Source organism: Gossypium raimondii, chromosome 10, assembly GCF_025698545.1.
Source record: "Gossypium raimondii isolate GPD5lz chromosome 10, ASM2569854v1, whole genome shotgun sequence".
Taxonomy (NCBI): domain Eukaryota; kingdom Viridiplantae; phylum Streptophyta; class Magnoliopsida; order Malvales; family Malvaceae; genus Gossypium; species Gossypium raimondii.
This window is the reverse complement of record NC_068574.1, coordinates 47,687,536-47,709,441: the sequence shown is the minus strand read 5'-3', so window position 1 is coordinate 47,709,441 and position 21,906 is coordinate 47,687,536. Positions and strand designations below refer to the sequence as shown.

At 33.7% G+C, this 21,906-nt stretch overlaps 1 protein-coding gene across 5 annotated transcripts; it reads right to left on the bottom strand.

Moving 5' to 3' along the window:
• Positions 1-10: 10 nt before the first annotated feature.
• On the bottom strand, positions 11-11,731 carry LOC105776525 (uncharacterized). 5 transcript variants are annotated; one of them, XM_052622676.1, is made up of 24 exons: positions 11,351-11,731; positions 9,786-9,866; positions 9,574-9,697; positions 9,393-9,477; positions 9,180-9,229; positions 8,760-8,839; positions 8,223-8,282; positions 7,685-7,784; positions 7,496-7,573; positions 5,508-5,575; positions 5,305-5,373; positions 5,149-5,226; positions 4,972-5,067; positions 4,308-4,378; positions 4,072-4,149; positions 3,860-3,953; positions 3,509-3,709; positions 2,680-2,891; positions 2,474-2,588; positions 1,785-1,916; positions 1,594-1,701; positions 1,401-1,510; positions 1,222-1,317; positions 11-1,146 (listed from the first exon to the last, which is right to left on the bottom strand). In XM_052622676.1, the coding sequence occupies exons 1-24, from the start codon at positions 11,393-11,395 to the stop codon at positions 651-653; spliced, it is 2,727 nt and encodes a 908-aa protein (XP_052478636.1). In that variant the 5' UTR covers positions 11,396-11,731; the 3' UTR covers positions 11-650. The 5 variants fall into 5 exon arrangements, with proteins under 5 accessions (XP_052478636.1, XP_012454669.1, XP_052478637.1 ...); XM_012599215.2 differs by having other exon boundaries at positions 3,611-3,709; positions 11,351-11,730; XM_052622677.1 differs by having other exon boundaries at positions 9,574-9,673; positions 11,351-11,730.
• Between the last annotated feature and the right edge of the window lie 10,175 nt (positions 11,732-21,906).

Below are 21,906 nucleotides of genomic sequence, written 5' to 3'. Positions count from 1 at the left end.
TTTAGAACGATTAAGTGCAAAATTAAAAGCCCAATCCATTAAAATTCTTCAAATAAGTATAACAAGTAAATTGGGGGGTTTAGCGGATTTAATGCGGAAACCCCCCCCCCCAATTACAAGGTGAAGTTTGCGTAATAACAATTTACAAGTGGGTTTATATCAGCTACAGTTCGGGAAAATTTTGCCTCCTCACTCGTTGTCATCCTAGATCCTCTCATCTCCTCTATCTATACGTATATAACAGGCACACTCACCACAAAAATGAACAAAAGGAAGCCAGTACTAATACTATGCAGGGGAAATATTACTGCCCCATTCTATTAGTTAGTTCACAAATCTAAATGGAACAATAAAAGTACTTTTTTTTTTCTTTTGGAAAAAAGGGGAAAAAGTTAAAACAGAGAGAATGTTTTAGTTGATGGAGCGGCTCAAAGCATCAGGCTGGCCTGGTAGATCCATACATGTTCTCCTCCGACGAACATTTCAGAATTCCAAGCTTTCTTCGCATCCGTCTCTTTCTTGTGAGTTCACTTTTCCTTTGGTAGCCCAAGATTGTTTAGTCAACCAAGCACATCCTATAGTTAAAATAAAACCAACACCAACAAGGAAACAAGTTATCCTGCGTATAACGAATGATTCTGGGATTCAACTCATGATCCATTTACAGCCATTTCAGGTGATGATTTTGATGGTAGCAACGAACGGGGGTCCTCTCCACTTAATTGTGAGGGGCTATGCAGGTACTCTGAACAGTTTCTAGGAGATTCCTTCTCTCTAAGGTTGCCCTCGTTTGGACTATTGTTATCACAACTTCTGGGACTGCCAGATTCCTTTTCAATATGATTCTCCTCACCTGATTGAGTAGATAAATGCATGGCATTTGCGGTTTTCTTACTAGGCAGCACTGCCTGGCTTAGGGTTGAACACAAAGCCGCAAATACACTATCTCTTGGTTTAGAGCTTTTACCCAAACGCTGCTTCTTAGCTAGCCCAGGTTCCTTTTCCTTAGGAGTCAACTTACGCTTCAAGCCAAGGGACTCCATGCTTCCTTCATCATCCTCCGAGGTTTCAGTCTGTTTCCTTGGAGGTGGTCTGTAGTCTTCATCGTCCTCATCATCATAGTCAACAAGCCCCCCAGATCTAGGGCTATAAAATTAAAATAAATATAAGCACACTAAAAAATTCAGTAATGAACCATCAAGGATGAGGTCACTGAAATACCGTGATGATGGGCAGCTGACAGAAACTCCATTGGATAAAACAGGCTGAGATTGCACTTTCTGAGGATGAGATGCAGATGTTGTATCCTCTTCATCACTGATTAACATCCAAATATATTCTATCAATATACAAGAAATGGCTAAGAAAAATTGACAACTCATTATCTGATGAAGGCATACCTCTCCTCATTAAAATAGTCTTCCTCTTCTTTCTCCAAAGCACGCTCATCAATCCGTTTTCTAGGGTCCGGTGCATTAACATTTGTTTCAGGTCCACAATTTTCCAAGAACTGCAAACAGACAAGTCATATCAAAGTTGCAGATCTAAGCGTCATAGTTGTAAAATGGGAAAACTGGTGAGGAACTGGAATACCTGCTTGTATTTGACTTTGAAAGACTGAAGAGAAGGCAAGTGCTCAAACTGTACCAACTGATTCCAAAATGAATCAACTATATGTTTAACCAATAATTTCAGGTTTTCCTGCATGAAAAAAAGCTATTATTAGCAGAGAGAATCTTTTGGGTATGTTTAATATCCCAATACATGGTTGAAATAACATGCACCTTGCGGATATATTCAAAAAGTTCCAAGACTGCAGAATTCAGCACATTGTAACGATTACCATTAGCAACAAAAGCATCTACAATTGATTTGAGAAGGCTGTACTTGACAAAGTGACTTATCAAATGTTCATCCTGCAAGATGACAGCTCAATTTTAACCACTTAAATCATGTAAAGTTTTTATACTGTCAAACATATTTACCAGCCAAAAATTTCCTAATTTTCAATTAGTAGAGAGAATAATGAGCACAACATTGTAAATTTTCTGGCAGTAGAAACACCAGTGGCAGGAGATCCGCCAATAATCAGAATATATTATATGTTAATTCCTGGTATGCACACATTACATTTGGAGTGTCAAAGCCCCAAGCTGATGTCCACTTTGATGTACCAAAATAAGCGTCCAGCATAGACACTTGAGAGAGAAAAATAGAGTACAACATCTATGTACACTCCATATCTCAGAGGCAAAACATATACGTACCCTCCATATCTAATTCAGTAATTCCCCATGTCTCAATATGCAATTAACAGCAGTCAAAAGCAATGTCAGATATCATTCACTTAGTAAACAGCTTAAATGTCATTTATATTTTTTATGGCACCTCTTATTCTAGAGATATCATCATGTGTAACTATTCAACTGATTGCATATAAACCTATTCTAAAGCATAAACTGGATTCACTTACATGACGAGAGAGAATAGTGCGAACAAAGCGAACTGCAGCAGCTACAAGGTATTTTTCCCTTCTCTGCGTAAGTAACAAAACTTTGTCTATGGCATTGTTAAGGAGAAAATTACACCTGCAAATAATTAAGAAAAGCCATTTAACTAATATCTTGGATTAATATAAAGAAAATTTCTAGAAGAATACACAAGACTCAAAAATATTACTTTATTCTATATGGATGGTGGACAACACAAAAGCACAACAATTCACATATGTTTAACAGAATTTCAGGCTTTGTGCTATTTTGGCTTTCAACTCTCCCTGCAGTGCCTGCCAATTTACCGGTTGACACCTCATCATGAGGACATGATAATATTATGACATCAATTAGCTGGCCCAAATGTTTCTCATAAAAAGTTTCAACAATTGTATCTCTCTGCAGCAAAATCAATGCAAGGTCAAGTACTTGCATAAAAAGAATTGAAACCAGAAAACATACCAGCATGGTGAAAAGATTAAATCTTACATGAAAGTTTTAAGTGACAATTTTCCAACAATCAGCAGATACATATGGTAAATCACAAATCAACATCAAAACTTCTAAATGAACTCAAAAATGTTGTGGACTCCAAAATTACAGGCAACACAAATAAGGTACAAAAATCACATGATAATCATTCTTCTGCAATGATCTATGAGTACATTATACAGTAACATCTCAGTGATCTACAGCACACAGGATCAAACATAAGCCGGCAGAGGTTTGATTGAGCCACTTAGCAAGCATGGAAGAATAGACAGAAACCAATTTTTATCAAATTTCATCTTTATTTAACTACAACCCTTCATGAGAAGTCAAACTGAGCTTGTTTGCAAGATTCTCATCTTGCCTATACCGAAATCTAATTTGATACTGGTTCATGGTTCTTGAAGAATGGCACCAAATTCTCATACAGAAAATCAACTTAAGTAGAGGATTGAGAAACGAGGTTAACCTAACAGAATGATCTTGTGACATTAAACTATGAAGAATACAAGAAGATTGGAACCTACCCTGACCATATGGTAATTAGTAGCATGACTGTATGAGTCCACAATTTCCCACCTACCAAAATTTAACATTTGCAAACAGAAATAAAATATCAAGATTGGAACCTGAGCTCCAGTAAATGTGACCGAATCTAGCAAACTACGAAGAATTTCAAGAAATTGGCAGTGCATATCCTCTCCAAAATCTGTTATCATCCCTTTAACCTGCAAGTAAGCAACAATGTTAGTTCTTCCAATTCTCCCGCCATATATACAGAAATATATGCACCAAAGTGAAGATCTGTTAAGATCATCTAATTCTTGTGTTTCCACACAATGATTATACCATATTACAAACTCAGATGAAACACATACCAGAAGTCCTAAAAGTAGATTTTCTTCCTGACGAACAACATAAGACCGCAGAAGGTTTGGATCCTGATTCAAGAATAGTATGAGGATGTCTGTCCTGCATCCATTATAGAGACTTATTGTTAGGACTCGATAGTTAGGAAATGAAAACTTTACATGGGAAGCAGAAGGAAGAAATATATTAAAGAGAGATTTAAAAGATATGCGCCCAATACCCCATTAGTACAATCTTTTTATCTTCACTCTGCAAAGCATCAGTTATAATGTCAACGATACCTTCATTCATAAGATCCCTGAAATAATTGAAAAGAAAATGGGCACTTTAGCCATAAGATATAAAAATCCAGTTATTTAAAAGAGAATCCAGGAAAATTGGTGCTTCCCTAGGAGAAAAAAGAAGGGGAAGAAAGAAAAAATTAATGCCAGATGTCTAACTTGTAGAAAGGCATACCTAAATATTGGAAGCTGCTGTCCCATTTGCAGACTCTTGCTTAAACTACAAAATTCATGCAGGAAATATACCTATTGAAGAAACAGGATTAATGTAGGTACAAATCAAAAGGAACAAAACGATAGAGTTTGTACCCAAGAAAGGCCACCGATGAAAAAACCTCCACAAAAGCATGTAAAATTATGTTGGGGCTCAGAATGAATAAGAACCTGGGAAAGGACTAAATATATTTTCTAGAGCCAAGACATTCAGATATTTGATCTCACCTGATCCAAGATCTTTCATGACCTAATAAAAATCTGTGTTATCTAATATCTAAGGCAGATAGAAAAAAGTACGAAAATCATTCATTGTAGTCAATTACAAGCAAAGGAGGGCTAATAGAACTGAAAGTATAGGCATATACATTCATATATTCGATCTAGTCTAAATAAGACCTTTCATGACCCAATAAAAATTTAATATTTAAATGGATAGAAGAAAATACAAAAACCAATCATGTTAGACATGTTACAAGCAAAGGAGGGCTTAACAAACAGAAAGTCAACTAAGTTTGATCTTTGGAGACCTGCCATTCATAACAGTTAGCTTCACTGTGAGGAAGCAGCAATCATAACCAAATGAAAACAGGACCATAGAATTCCATTTCAATGCTAATAGTTACCAGATTTTTCTTTGATTCAGCAGATGTGGTTGGCGACCTCAGCCTTGCAAACAATTCTTGAATAAAGGTGCTATCGTCCTTCAATAAAGAAATAACCTACAACACAGTGATACAGTAAATGCAAACTGCAAAAGAAACAGAAAGCTTAAAAAAATTAACAACAAACTACAATCTTACAATAGCATTATTCGAATGAATTATAGAATTCAAACTGGCAACTGTGGCCTCATCAAATACCCTTGCCAAAACAACATCCTGAAAGAAGCAATCAAAAGCAAGAATTAAACAGAAGACATGAGGAAGACAAAAAAATCTAGCACTTAAGACAAATACCTTCAGATAACCAACTCGGTATGTCTGGTGTATCTTTGACAAGACTACTGGATTTTTAAATGGAATGACCTGTAAAAAAAATAAGAATGAACTCTTTTTTACAGGTAAAGGTCCTTGATTTTCTTCCTCCTGATCTTAACTCCCTCTAGTCCCAAGTCTATACATCCATCATACACCCTAGTACCCATTTAAGAAAACATTACCTCCTTAAAAACAGCTTGTTCTTTCAGAAATTTACGATATTGTTGCACCTGGGGAACAAAAGGATCATCTGCAAACCAAAGAAGAAACTGTCTTATCAAAGGATGATACAAACTATTATGGTAAATAGGGGTGAGCATTCGATCGAATCGAATCGAATTGAAAATTTTCGAGTTAATCGAGTTTTTGAATCTCATTTTATCATCCTAACTTTATTTGAAGTTTTCTCGAATCGAGTCGAGTGAAATGGAATTCGAATCGGATCGAATCGAATATATTTGTTCGAGTTAAATTTTAAAAAATAGTTTTGGGTCCTTGTAACCGTTGTCACCTATCGTAATAAAATTTGTCCACCTTAATCAAATTTTTTATTAACTTTCATCACCTCATAATTTATTTATTAATTTTTTATATACTGGTTAGCTTATTTGTTTGCTTAGTTGTTTCAATTATCTTGATTCTTGTCACTATGTATTTTGGAATTAAAAATATATTAAATATAAAAATATAATTTTTAATAGAAGTTATTTTAAAAATAAAATGTGAAATTGATACCAATATAAAATTTTAACACGAATATTTTATGGCATAATTAAGAATTCAATTTTAATATAAATATTCAATATGACTAAACAATTCAATAATATAAATAATATAAAATGTGAAATTTAATTTAATAATATAAATAGTATATATAAATAAAATTATTACTATTTATGTTTAGTGATTTTTTTTGGGATAATTTTGATTTTTTATTTGAGAGTAAAGGGTGAGAAGTAAAAGTTTAGGGGGAAAATAAAAAGTTTTGGGGAATAAAAGTTTGAGGGAAATTAAATAGGGGGAGTAAAATTTTAGAGGGAAAATATTAAAAAAAAAATTGGAGGGGGGAGGGTTTTGGGTAGATGGGAGGTGGGATGGGAAGAGAATAAAAGTTTTAGGGGAAAAGTGGGAGGGAGTAAAAATTCTGGGGGAAAATAAAATGTTTTGAGGGTTTTTGGGAGTAAAATTTTGAGAAAAAGTAAATGGAAGAGTAAAATTTTGGTGGGAAATGGATTTTGGGTAGATTAGGGGGTTGGGAGGGGAGAGGAGTCAAAGTTTTGGGGGAAAAATGAGGAGGAGTAAAAGTTTTGAAAGAAAAGTAAAAAAGTTTGGGAGTTTAGGGTAAAAATGTAAAATATTACAGTTTGATATTCGAATTATTCGAATTATTCAATTTATTCGAATTCGAAAACTCAACTCGATTTGAACTCGAAATTTGAAAAAAAATTCGAGTTGATTCGAATAACTCGATTAACTCGATTCGTTTAACTCGAAATTCGAATTTTTTTCGATTTTTTCGAGTCGAATCGAGTTTTGCTCACCCCTAAAGGTAAATAGTCAATTCTGGGGCATGCATTTAGGAATATAAAAGGGGGAGTAAGTAAAAATTCCAAAATTGAACACAATAAAGTGCACCAGATGCTAAATGGCAACCCAACATGCAAGAGAGAGAGAGAGAGAGGAAGAGAGATTAAAGCAATAAACAAGTATAAAGCAAGCATCAAACAACTTCAACCCAATGAACAACAAGACATAATAGTTTCACTTAAGATTTCATGTATAGAATTGCTTCTCAAACTATAATTATAAAGCCCTCACAAAAACTGTCATGCTTTCATCAATAATGATATAAAGTTAGTCATGACTACTTGCAATGCAAGGTACAAGTATTTTGCAATTCTGTGGGACTCTTACAATATGAATTTATTGTGTCGAGGCCACACTAGTTTGGGATTACTAAGTCACAGATGAAGCTGAGTTACAGAAAAGAAACAGAAACAACCACATATGATTGACCAAAGTCCCAAGACATAACAAGGTTTGTGTATGCTTCTATAACTAGAAGCCTGCATGCAAACAGCTATATACAAGTAAATTGCGAATTAAACTTTCAATTCAATTCAACAACAGTCACAAATAATAAATCTCAGAACAAACAGATGGGACTTACATTCTAGGGAACCGATAATATCAATGATTAATTCATCCCCAAATATTTTCTCAAAAACTTGAGGACTATTGAGCATAACTGTAAGACAACCAATGACATAATTAACGATCCATCAATCATCTGTAAAATAAAAGCATGTCTTAAGTCTTAACTAAGAATAAGAGCATTCAAGTGAGAAAGAGAGCTAACTTATCCCCTTCACAATTTTAAACATCATGTGAAGACCATCAACATTTTCCAAATCTTCACATATTCTGAATAGGTCCATCAGCTTCTGGAAGAAAGCTTGCTGCATTGAGATCAAAACTCAAGTCAGCAGGCTAAAATATTTAAAAACTAACAAGGATAGGAAATCAAGACAAAGATTCTAAACTATAAAGCTGGAAAAAGAAAAAAAATGAAAGTAAATGATAAAGACAAGACACCATTAGGAAAACAATCATAAAAAGAAAAGAAATCAAGCTCATGGTTACGTGTTGGACATTTATGTTTAATCTCTCAACATATCACATTAAACAATCCCAGAGTTGAGAAACTAGAGGAAAACCAAATCATTCAGTTTATATCAGAGGCACAATTGATAACTTAATATGACAGAAATACCAACCTTAACAATAAACAAATTAGCGGCAGTTAATTACAGAATACTACACTAAACAAAACCTACATATAGGAGAAATTAGCAAAATAAAAATGTACACTTAAGCAAAGTTTAAAAGAAGCATACATCATTTAATATAAGTTCAGTCAGCTGCATCTGATCAGCAAGGCTACTCTCGGTGACAATCTGCAGGACGAAATTGATCAACTTAACAATCTTGTAAACAGGCATGCCTGAGCAGACTAAATTTGAAGCTTTCTAAGCAAAATAAGCAGGCACGCAGAAAATATAGGGACTCTAACAGATATTATTGAAAAGGAAAGCCAACAACCTCTTGGCCTAGTGGCAAGATTATTGTGTTGTGTGGCATGAGAGTTTGGGTTCAATACCTAGCAACCCCACCCCCTACCCCAATTATCAAAAAACAAGGGAAAAGAACATAGTCAAATTACTCTTTATTACAAATAATTATAAGATGAGCTTAAATACAGATGACCATGACATGTGAGAGGAATTACAAAAAGGGGAATGAGGAAGAAAAGCAGTATGAGTAAACATATCCAGTGTTTTTGAAAAGGAAAAAAGCCCATAATTGCAGCAAGCAAGCAACAAAAATGAATCTAAACAGAATGCAATAAAAAAAAAAGAATCATTCATTAGAACCTTGAGGATTATGGGGAGAGTGGAAAGCTCCACAGCAGGCAACTCCCTCAACTCATTATTCATTGTGTGAAATGTCTCATCTGCAGTAGTCATATATGAGAAATTAATTATTCAGGATGGTATTTCAGAATTGCACAATTATAAATTTGATACAAAGTCTATTATAAATTAATACACTGCACACACATATCTGAAGAAAACAATCTTCTGTGCATCAAAGGTAGAAGACGGTGGCAGCTCAAGCAATGAAGCCAATTTAATTAAGATCTTCCAACCTCTAAGGCAGAAGACATACATTATTTCTTTGGACAAGAGACAATAAGAGAGTTAAAATCATTTACCAGGATCCATAGGATTAACTTGAGGAGTAAGAAGTAACAACTACAAAAGGGATTTAAAGAAATACTAATAATAACTTACGGTTAAGAGAATTGAAATGCATATTTCCTTGCACCTTGCAGATGTGTTCCCTGCAATAGAGAAAAAGGATAAATAGAAGGGAAGTAGAAATGTTGATGATGTCATAATCTTACAACAGGGATAATAGTAAGAAAAGCGGATATAAAGTTTGAGACTGAAAACATTCATCAAGGGACAACAAAAAACAGGAAACAACTTATAAACATTGCTTACCATATGTAAGAGCATCCTGTATTTTCTTGAAAACTAAGAGCTAAGTCTGTACAATATTCTGAGTCTCTCCATGATATGATTGTATCTGATGCAATATCAATTAATCAAACTGATATTTTCACAGATGAAAAACATTCTGTTGAAAACATCATATTTTTTATTATCTATGGCAGAAAAGTACCTTCCTGCTTTCTGTAAATGTCATCAGGGCTGATACGGTGCGAAAGCAATGTCTCATTGTCTTCTTCATCGAAAACAAACAAAGCAAGCTCCTCTGATCTCTGAATTATAACATATGCAATCATCTACGTAATTTATAATCAACAACTAAAATCCAGCATATCCAGGCTAGAAACAGACAAACATAGAATCAGAATAAAGATTTGAACAAACCTCCAAATAATCAACAGTGACATGCCCAGTTCCTTGGTCATCCCATTTACCATCATCATTCAAACGATAGACCTTTACTCGCTGATATCTCGTGATTGGTTTGACCAAGAAAAGGAGAGAATAGTTAAATACCATACTTGAAATTCATGCCAAATTCACAGAAATAAACGACGACGACTGAAAATGGTGTTAGTCTGCTGTACTAAACGACAATATCATAAAAACAAGATATAATAACATGAAGACCTTGAACGGCTATTTGTTCCATCATACTGATAACAAGAAAAAAACTTGACCAAAAAAGGGAATCAGATAAAATCCCAAAACTCATGCAGAATTCAGAGAAAAAAAAAACACAAACCAAAAATGGTGCGACTCCAGTGAACCAAATGACAATATCATAAAAATAATGCATAGTCCACTAAAATGAAGTTAAACCTCAAGCAGCTATTTGCACCATCCTATTGACAATCGAAAAAGTAACTTTTATGATCTCCTGCTCACAATAATTGAATAATGTGCAGGTAAGATAAACAAGTAATACAAACTTACTCAAATTTCCCAAAAAATTAAAGATTTCAAAAAAGAGACGTTGCGTTCTAGCATCTTATAATCATTTTTTTCACTATACAGTATCCATAAGCTTCCTTTACTGAAGACAAGACGCTTATCCCAATGATGCTACTGCTTTTAGCATCCTAGATTTGATAAGTAATCAAAGAACAACACCATTTCCATAACTCAGAAGTTTTAGCAAAAGCTACCAATACCATAATTAGAAGGCTTATTTGGGAAAAATGTCCATGGCATACAAACAAAAACTCTTGGCAGAACAATGGCAGGCAAACTAAGAAAATGAATTGTGTATTAACAATGATGAGAACATGGCAGTAAATCAATGTTGGTTACCAAATTTATGAGCTGTGACACTCCAAAATAACAGAATATTCAAATCTGACAATAAAATTAGTCTATGCACACATGAAATATTTTCCCAACTGAATAAAAAGGAATCATCTATTCCGCAATGCACTAACATTGCAAAACAGGATAAAATACCAGTCATCTAGAACCCTAACCAAAATAAGCAGGACACCAAGTGTGATGACCAACTACCCTTTCAAACTCAACAGTTCATGCAGTCTAGTAGTATGTTTCCTTGGATATCAACTAAAGTAGACCATATTCCTTTTAAACAACTCAATAACAAAAAAATCCTATGAAAATCATAAAATTCTAACTTCAAACTCATTTCACCAACAGCCCAAGAAGAGAATGGTATTACATCCCACTTATAGCTAACTTACTTCACCATACACACCAAACCAAAACCTAATAACCAATAACACGATGCAATAAGGTTTAGCAACTTCCCTACAAAGGTAAAAATAAATTTAATTGGAAGACAGAAACTTCACTCAATCGATTCCCGTCACTTCTCATTAATAAAAATAGCAGAAAGGCAAATTAAATATCTGAACTTATACTAGAATTGAACTAACAAAAATAAGACTGATTCTAGGGCCCCAACGGGACTTCTATGAAACAGCGAGAGATGAACTGACCTGCATCGAGTTGGCGTTGCCTTGAGGCTTCTCTTGAGCGCCCATCACAGCTTCTCGCTTTCCGATTTCAAACGTTTTCAATCCAAATAACCACGAGGATTCCTCGAGACTGAAAAATCGAAGTTAACTTGAAAGATTGAGGAAACCTCTAGTTAGGGTTTTCCGGTAACGAGAAGAGAGAGAAAGCGCGGGATCTGAAATATTAGGCGGGAGACACTAAGGTTTCTTTTGGAGGGGAGATCAAAAGAAAACCCTAACCACCATTAACGAAGCAAATAAACCTTCGCCTCTCTCTCACTCTTTTCTATTTTCAGCTCAAGTGCCCGTCTCTCCCCCCGACCTTCGATAAGTGAAAGAGACGAGGGGAAAAAAAACATAACTAAAAAACAATAATACGCTACAAAAAGAATAAAAAATATAAGAAATATGATTCTTTTTTAATGGGCTGTGTTTTGTTTCTAATTACGGTTTCACCATTTCACCTTAGAGCCAAGCTTCAGTCATCATTTGTCTTCCGCCATCAGACGGTACAATCGAGGGGTAAGCCACGGTTTTCTTTGGGAGCATTGATTTTTCTAAAGAAAATATTATTTATTAAAAAGATTCATGAATAATAAAAATATAAATCATAGCACATAATATAAATGATAAATAAGACATTACAAATTGATGTATAAATGTTATTTTTGTAATAAAATTAATGTGTAATTATCATGTACGTAAAATAATCTCAAAAAAAGAGGAAGACAAGCAACACGATAAGAATTCAAAAATAAACCAGAAATGCATCACATTGATCAAACCAATAAAAATTACATTCTAACCTTAGCCATCATCAAACCTTATTGACAATGAATTTTATTAACCAAAAAACCACTGTCAAGAGCCCCAAGAGACCCACTACTTCAATAATGTACAAAAGATCAAGTTTCAGATGGTATATTTTTTTCCTAATAATCTCGAATGCCAATTTTACAAATATCGTCACTGTGTTCTATCATGATAATGTTAGTCCAACATTTTTGGCGAACTTCACTTGGCACCATGGCTGAACTGTGGACTTACTTAATCTGAACCCATGTTTAACATCCTGTCAGACTATATTGGTTGCCATAGCCGAGTTATGGTCTTACACCTGTAATCCTCATGTTTAATGTCCTGGCGGACTACCCCGTATTTATTGTCCCGGCGGACTGTATTGGTTGCCATAACTGAGGTATGGTCTTACACATTAAACCTTTTTTGAGGTGTTGCCCCGTAGGACCTTATCACCATCGCAGTGTCGCCCCATAGAGCCTGCAGACCATTGTCACGGTGTTATTCTATTATTCCATATGATATCTAACATTGATGCTTGAACACTATAGTGTCCTCTCCACAAGGCCCGGAGCTTCATACATCACGGTTTGCACCCAGCAACACTGGATTGCGAAATTTAACGGAAATTTCATTTCCCCATCCATCCACCCATTCCTCCAATTCCGCCAATTTTTCCTAACTTCCTTTACCCCGTCAAAATAAATTACCCTTATGCTCCGCATATAATATAATCATATATTACATACAATTCAACGAGCTAGTGGCTATCACTTACGATTCATCATGTATCTACTTGTCTATTTGCAACCATACTGCATTCAACAAATATGCTTGCAAACATATGCATGCACAACTTACTTAACATTTATATTCATACACAACCATGGTTTAAACACAGCTCAAAGTAGCCACGAATGTGGTTTAGGCAAACAATACAATATCAACAACCACCCAAAAGTTAGGTGTAGAGACTCACCTTACTTCCTATATCCTCGACAACTTAGCTTGTCCAAATGCCAAAGCCCCATTCGTCCTGGCAGCTAAACATGACAACTATCTATCGGTTAAACTAAAGGTGTTAAAACCTTAAAAACCTAGAATCCATAATTATATAGAAGCTTTTAAGAGTTTTTACTCTATTTCTTTCTTCAATCCACGAGTACAGAGAGGTAAGGAAGCTTACCAGTTCCTCAATTCCTCTACTACTAGACTTCAATTCACATGATGGTTGCAACATGCAGAGCCTTCCTTAACTACATCCTCTTCTTCTTTAGAGCAACTGAAGAAGACAATGTTATAGAGAGAGTAAAATTGGTAAAAATAGAATTGAGAAGGATTCTATTTCCCCACACACTTATATATATACTCTATTAGCATAGTCTCCACAGACCAATACAACCATTCCATCTTAATATTCTGTCTCCCACTATGAACTTGGTCAGTTCCAATCTAACTAAACCAGAATTGAAATCCAACCATTCCCAACCAGCCACTTAAGTTTCTAAATATCTCAATAGAGCCTGCAAATTTCTATTTTTATACAATCAGCTCCCTGATTCTTCTTTAAATTCGGGTCCTTAAGAGAATCGAGTATGACAGTCTATTTATTTAGTGTTAGTCTTAGCTCGTTGTGACGTCTTTGGGCTATGTTGAGATGTAGAGGGACCTCATGGGGACGAGACGATATTCCTCGTCCCGATGTCACAAACTATTTCAACCTCTCATTTGCGCGAAATCTCGACTCCTCATCTCGTATTCCTTGGTTTTGAGCTCAACAACCACTATAAAAATAAGTAAAAATACCCTAACTAAAATAAAAATAAGTAAAAATACCCTAACTAAACATTAAACTCAATAATTAAAATATTTACATGAAAAATAAGAATTTAAAATTAAAAGAATTTTAGACAAAAAGTCTTTTTTAAGGCTCAGGACGATCTCTATCACCCCTATACAAGAACTTCCAACTGACCCTCGAGACTTTGATCTGTCTTTTGTTCTTCCATCGAGAGATATAAACCAGCATCCTCAGTCAATTCCATTAGTGTTGCCTTATCTTTGACCGACGCGACATCCACATCACAAGCCACTTGATACCAAATCTGAGCCAACCCCAAATTATATTTCAGGGTATTATTGTCTCGAGCTTCATCCCCTCCATGTCGTGAGAGCTTTGGTTGCTCGACAACCAAACTCTTGTTGATTTCTTCAGCTGGCACCTCCTCAGTTATGGCCAGAAAGTGTATTGGCTCGTTGACACTTTCATTCAGAAACGATTGAAACTTCTCTATCTTTAATTTTACCGCTACATCTACTCTTACATCTACTTATATGTTTACATCAATGTTAATTGGATCGGAGACATCTTTAGTTATATTCAATTCGTTCTCGCCTTCAGATCCAAACTCTTGTTGATTTTCAAGATTTAATTCTGAATGGTTGTTAGTAATACATTGGTCCTTCAGACATCATGTATACCCTATTCCAATAGAGGACTTGCATGGGATTTTTTCCGAAAAAATTCCTCTAATTCATCTAACTATTGTTGAATCTTCTTTGATTTAGCTTGGAATTCTCTCTCGTGGCTTTCCTGATTAGACATATAGTCATACGAATCACAAGGAGTTTCAGTTAGATATTCGGATGTCTCCAAAGGTCACTCATTTATCTCTTCCATTGTTTCGTCTATTTGTTGAAACAAATCTATCATAAGCGATCTTTGGTTCTCCATGATCTCCCATTAATCGTATACTCCCTCATCGTATACTTTGTCTTCATTCCATAGGTTCGTCGAATCTCCAACCCTCTCAGATGTATACTTGTTTGACTTAGGTGGGAGTTCGTTCGAACACTCAGGCTACTTGTCTTTGTAATCATAACTCTATTGGCTTATCGAAGCACCATACAACCAAATTGATTTGGATTGTTCGTACATCGACCTATAGAAATCAATGTTCATGATTAAATTTGATAATCGACAAGGTAAATAAAAATATTTAATTATGTACAAAAAAATTAATACACTATCTATCTCGTTCATCTTTCTATTATTATTATTTTACAAATATCAATCTAATAAAAAATTTCACCATCGCAATCCCTGACAACGACTTTAACAACTTGACCGCCTATAAACGTGTTATCGTTTCTAATTAATATTGTGCAAATAAAAATATAAATATTTAAGTGCGGTATTTACTAACGTACAAGTCAAATTGTAATATAGAAGTGTTACAACGAAACACCAATAAGTATTCCGAGGATTGTATCCAAGGGATTGCCGACTGGAGAAACAATTATTAAATTAATTACAGAAATTAATTAATAATCTAATCGAGTCACGAATTAGTAGTGTGAATCCAAATTAATATTTTAATTAAACTAATTAAATTAACTAACCTAAACTAACCTAATGGAATTTCATATTCCTAGTGTCGACAATGCGAGTTTTTAGCCTATGATCGATTAAATCCCTAATTATTAATTAAATCATTAATTACCCTCAATTGAGTTATTTACCACCCTTAGTTACGAATACCCTTTTGGTCTAATCTGCAGTAAATATTATCACCTAAGTCACCTTTTCAATCTCTTCCTAGGCATACAAATACCCTATCGGTCTCACCTCTTGGCACAAGTTATACTCGACAGGATACCCTCTCGGGCTCACCTGTCTAGATATTCTACTAGGGGCATCACTCCCTAATATACTATGTACTCTTGAATAAACACTCAATTTTGGATAAATAAGCACTTAATTAATAAATTAGTTCCATAACCGAAACGTGCAAGATAAAAAAATACACATAATATTTTATCCTGATATTCATACAAACATTATTTGATCAAATTAACAAAAGATAAATAACGGAACAAAAAGAGAATAAAGGAAAAGAGAATGCTCATTAATAATTAATTGAAGCGCGGTTTTGGAACAATCTCCGCTTGCAATCGTCTTCACATTGGAATAGAACAATTTCGATTAACCGAACATAAGAAAAGCTAAAATAAAAACTAAAAAAATTAAAAATTTAAAAGTCTAAAATATTGTTTGGTGACTCCCTAGGGCGAATCCCTAGGTCGACTCCCCTTTTAATGAGGTTATAATGTTATTTATATAGACAAAAACTAGGTAAAAATCCAATAGACTAAAGTGCCATTCAATTATAATGTTAATTAGGGTTTTAGGTTGGAAAAAGACCCTTAATTGCCCTAAAAATCACAGTTGTTGCGTGTAGGAATTTTTGGCCATGTAGAAGTCAGTGTCACGACATTGGGTCCTAGTGTTGCAACATTGAGCCGGTGTTGCGACACCCAATTTCAATGTCACAACACCAATGCCTGTTTCATTCTAGGATTTTATTTTTTGATTTGAACTTTGGTGTCACGACATGGCTGTTCCCTTTGTGTTTTTAGGCCTAAGATGGCACCTTGCACACTCAAGTAACCCATTAGTCATTCTTGAGGCCCGAGTTGGCCTAACGGGTTGTCGAGCACTAAAAATTGTGTAAAAATGCTTATTTTGCTAATAATTATGTCTAATATACTAAAACAAAAAAATAAAACAAAATAACATAAAATGACTTGAACTTAAGCTCATTAAGTGCTGAAAATAATCTAATTTGCCACAACAAATTATGGCAGATCAGTAAGGATCCAAAATTCAGGTGAACATAATTGAAAGACAACCAGTGGTAGTCAACGAACTATATGTCCAGGTGCATGGTTAATGGTGAAGGTTAAACTTGCTAAAAGAAAAAGGGGATCTGAAAGGAGACGAAATAAGGCCAAGACCATAGGGAATCATTGTCATTAAAGGACGTATTTACGTCTAATATAGTGGATAAGTCTGCTAATGGTGAGCATCAGAAAAGGGCAAGGTGTTGACCATGCTGAAAAATCTGCGGAATGCCCAAGGACATACAAGGAGATTGAAATTTTTGTCTCTATCCTTATTTCCTGAAAAACATGAAATATTGTTGTTACATTGTTCCATAGAACCTCACTAAGTTCAATTGAACTTATGTATTTATTACTTGTTTGCAGGATAAATGTTTGGCTCAGAAATCAAGAAGAGAGACCAAGCCAAACACTGCCAGATTTAAGTGACGGGCGTGGGAGTCATTCATGTGTATAGAAGGGATCTCGTAGAGGCCATGCCTTGACGAATTATGCGGGATTTATTTGTATTATAGTCTTGATTCAGAATCGTAAATACTACTAGATTTGATATGATAGTAAATTTGTAAGAATTTATTTTTTGTATGCTATGGATCATTACAGCAGTTTAATTTTGTAATTTGACAGTGTCAAAATACTTAAATAAATCAATCTAGAAAGTTTGTTAAGTTATTCAAGTTGTTTGTGACATTTGGTACCCAAACCCAGGTGATCAGGTCGGGTATAGGGTGTTATAGTTAAAATGTAAATAGGTGAAAGTGTGTCAATTATATTGATAACTTTAAATTATATAGACATTTACAACACCTTCTAGCTAGTAATTCATGCAAATTCTGAGTGTTTTGATAGCAACTTCTGTAGTTTTATTAAATATTTGTAAAGTACGACAAAATTAAAGTTAAATTTGTATTCTTACTTATTTACATGCTAATTTTACTTATTTTTTTTCCAATTTAGTGCAGTAGAAGAAAAGCTAGATTGTGTTTAGTAGTGCTTTTTAGAAGCACTTTGGATATGAATAGCACTTTTGAAGCAAAAGGAATGTTAAACAAGCAACTTTTGAAGGAATTTTTTTAAATTTTCAAAATCACTTTTCTTCTAATGGAGAAGTTAATTTTTTTAGCTTTTCTCTCCTAAAAACACTTTTTTATAGCTTAATTAAGTTTTCACCCCTCCAACACATGGTACTTTCCCTTCTCGGTTAATTGCTTAAAAATATTTTAAATTTATTTTTCATATAATAAAATATTAACAACAAATTATAATAAATTATTTTCTATATTCTTATTAAAATATCATAATATTAACTAGTTTAAACATTATTTAAATGCTTATTTGTTACTTTATAACACCATGTCTAAAATGAACATTTTATTTCTCAAAAGCACTTTTTGACAGCAATGCTAAGTACTTAAATTTTAATCCAAACTTTTCAAAAGTAATTTTCAAAATCACATTTCCAAAGTAATTTTTAAAAGCAATTCTAAAAAATAATGCTAAACTAGCCATTAGTCTTAAAGCTCACCTATTCGATGTTAGATGTTGTAGCATTCATACAGCAGATGTCATACATACATTGGATGATAAGTAATTAGCATGGGATGCCCCAAATTTAATTGTTAGACTCTCAAATTCACCTTGACCCAGCTCTCAAATGGGTCACTGAAGTGGACAAGCCTACTACCAAGTATGAATCCCAGTAGTCCACTAAAGGAGGAAAAAACCCAATTCGGCCATGGGGGAGTCCAACCATCCATAGAGGAGCTTAATTTAGCCATCTAAGACTTGGTAAAATATCTAAAATCAGCCAAAAAAATTCTCCATGTGACCGTTCAACTCCCCTCCCTATTTCAAGGTTCTTTCCCATGAATCAAGCATGAAACTAGCTAAAAATAGCAAAACCATCCACCCTATTTCCTTAACTTAAGGGGAAAATCATGAAGAGAGAAAATTTCAAGGCACTAATTTGCTAAAAATAGCTAGCCTCTTCAAGTATAAATACCCCTAAGTATTCACTCATTCCATTTTTCCCTCACTCATCATCTCTTCTCCCATTTTCTCTCTTATTTCACTTTCCACTTGAGAGAGCGTTTGCAAGGTTTTGAGAGCATCCATATTTGGAAATATTGAGAGATTTTGAGTTTGGTAGTCATGAAAAGAGGAAAATAACGAAGGAGGAGCAAAGTGAGCAATGCCACAGAGATCCACTAGAAACGGCTTAACAATTCTCTTTCCCTTCAATATTTTATTTTTGTTCAATTCAAGAAGCATGATTGCAACTAAGTTTTCTTCTTTAATATATCATAATTGTTTAATTTTTTTGGTGTTAGAATGATTTAAATTTCATAGATTAGATTATTTAATTCTGTTAAATATGCTTTATACTTTTGATCAGTTTACTCATGCAAGTAAGATAATGAGCATGTTTCTTATGCATTATGAATGAAGGAAGCAATTGAATTAATTAATCAATCTGATCAAGATTTTAATTAATTGACACAATACTTGTATGGTGTATGTTTAATCATTTAGTGATTAAAGTAGTAATAATATTAAATATGTTATTACCTTGCATAACATATGATGTTTGCTTATGAAATTGTAAGTTTATTAAATATAGAAATATGCTAGATAGACTTAGTAATTAAATAAGTTTAACATTATAACTTAATTAAATAAGGCTAGTAAATTATCAACTTGCCACGGAATCTCTGTAACATCTGTTAACATTATTTAAATAATTCTAAGTTACGAAGGAAAATTATTCCAACACATGCATGTTATTGTGATTAACTCTTAAAACTTGCATAATTAATTCTTTTGTCTTTAATTTAATTTTGTCCATACTTAGGGTAGTTTTAGTATAATTAGAAAATCCATCACACTTTAATTTATCTCATCACCAACTAAGTTACTAAGTGTTAATTTTGCAATTCTTGATTTCCATAAACAATCCTGTGGAGACTATAACTCTTGCTTACTACTTTATTACTTGTTAATGATTTGTATACTTGCACATCAATTGAATATTTTCAAGACATACCAAATGAAAAATAAGTACATAAAAGACATATATGTTTGTTTGAATTATAGGTTGTTAGAATGTTAAAATTTAGTTAATTAAATCCATGAATTGAAACATTTACGGATGACCTAAGGCATTCTTTGGTCACCACCAGAGCAAAAAAAGCTGACCCTATGTGTAAATTCCCTATTACCCTATTTTGAGCCTAATTCCACTTTCTTGATGAACCTCGAATGAAACCGTAAGCCTATTACATAATCTCTTGCAAACTTGTGCCTATGTCAAAAAATCAATTGAAAGAAAAGTTTGTGAAAAGCTAAAAGCCAAGCGAGAAGACCTCAAATGAGAAAAAGGAAAAATGAAAAGATACTCATTTTTGCACAAAAGAATCGCTAAGATGATTGCACTCATAAATGCTATACTGTACCTTAGGAAATGGAGAGAAAAAGAAAGTGAAAGGAGTAGATATCAGGTGGTCAGTTAAGGGGTGTAATTGGGGTAGCATTGAGGTCAATATAATGTGCCAAACTATTTTCATGCTTAACCCATTTTGTATAGTTAGTTCTTCAATTCCGAACCAACCTAAGCCATAGAATGTTATAAACAGAAAAGTCCTAAGTGACCTAAGTGATACGACTCACGGATGAAAATTAAACTAAATGTTAACATTTTTGACACTTGTATTCTTTGAACATAAATGTATACTTGTGTATTTGTTTAGATGGAATAATACTTTGTAACCTACTAAACTAACGTGTTTGATATTGAAAATCCAGAGTCAATTATATATCGTGCTAGATTTACATGTTTAGTCACATTGTCTTTAATGTTTAGAACTAATCTTGTGTATAAAGCATGTTAAAGCACCATTTAGTTGTTTTATTTTTGTATTTTTTGTGCGTTTTTGTTTTGTTGCTTGAGGACAAGCAACGAGTTAAGTGTGAGGGAGTTTGATCTGCCAGAATTTGTTATGTAACACCCCTTAACCCTAAAACGTCGCCATAACAGGGTTACGAGGCATTACCAAATATCTCAGACAATTTACAATTAATTCTTAAATAAATAACGAACATATATAAAAGAATCATAAATTCCTAAAAATTTATGCTAATTGGCTTCATTTTTTTTAAATTTCGACAGTATTTCTGCTTATTTTTACATAAATCCCCTTGCAAACTTAAAACCAAAAACAATCCAATACCAATATTTCAATCAATAATTTTATACTTTAAAACGCTACTAAATCATGCTTAATAAATTGATTCACTACTTTATTTATCATTCAAAAGATTATAACCATTTACTTACAACCAATATCATTTAGCATATATATATATTTATATATATATAACTCGTGTACAATTACCTAGTTCATGCCACTTAAACAAAAGGAAGAAATACATCACCAAAATTTTCTTGATGGAGTCGGGATCTTTCTAGATGCTGAACTGGACCTTGAACTCTAATGACCTGCGTATGGAAACAACTGTACGTTGAGTATTTCTTACTCAGTGGTATTACCATAATTCAAATTATAATATTAATAAGCATGTAATGTATAAAATCATACATACAAATTTAAACTCAAATTTCATGTTTCAACAGTAACAATTCATCAATTAATATCATATATCCACAATTTGGAACTTGGACACATTTCGAACCTCAGATTCATTTCTCAATCTCATATCACATTTCAATTCACCATTCAACTTTTCATTTCATTTCAATAGCTCGATTGATCAACTCATTCAGTTTATCATTTCATTATTTATCCTATTAACAAAACTCGGACTTTGGCGGATACACGGATCCAAACAATAAAATAAATAAATTTAAAATTAGTATTTAATAATAAATAACTTGAATTATAGTAATACAAACCGTGATTTTCTCGAGTTTACTCCTCGATAATCTTCTCTTTTCCCTGCCGTGCCGATGCTTCTGGTTCTTTGCTAGCTACGAAAATAATAATAATTTACACTATTAATTACATCACTAATTATGATAAATAATTGAATTTCTATTAAAT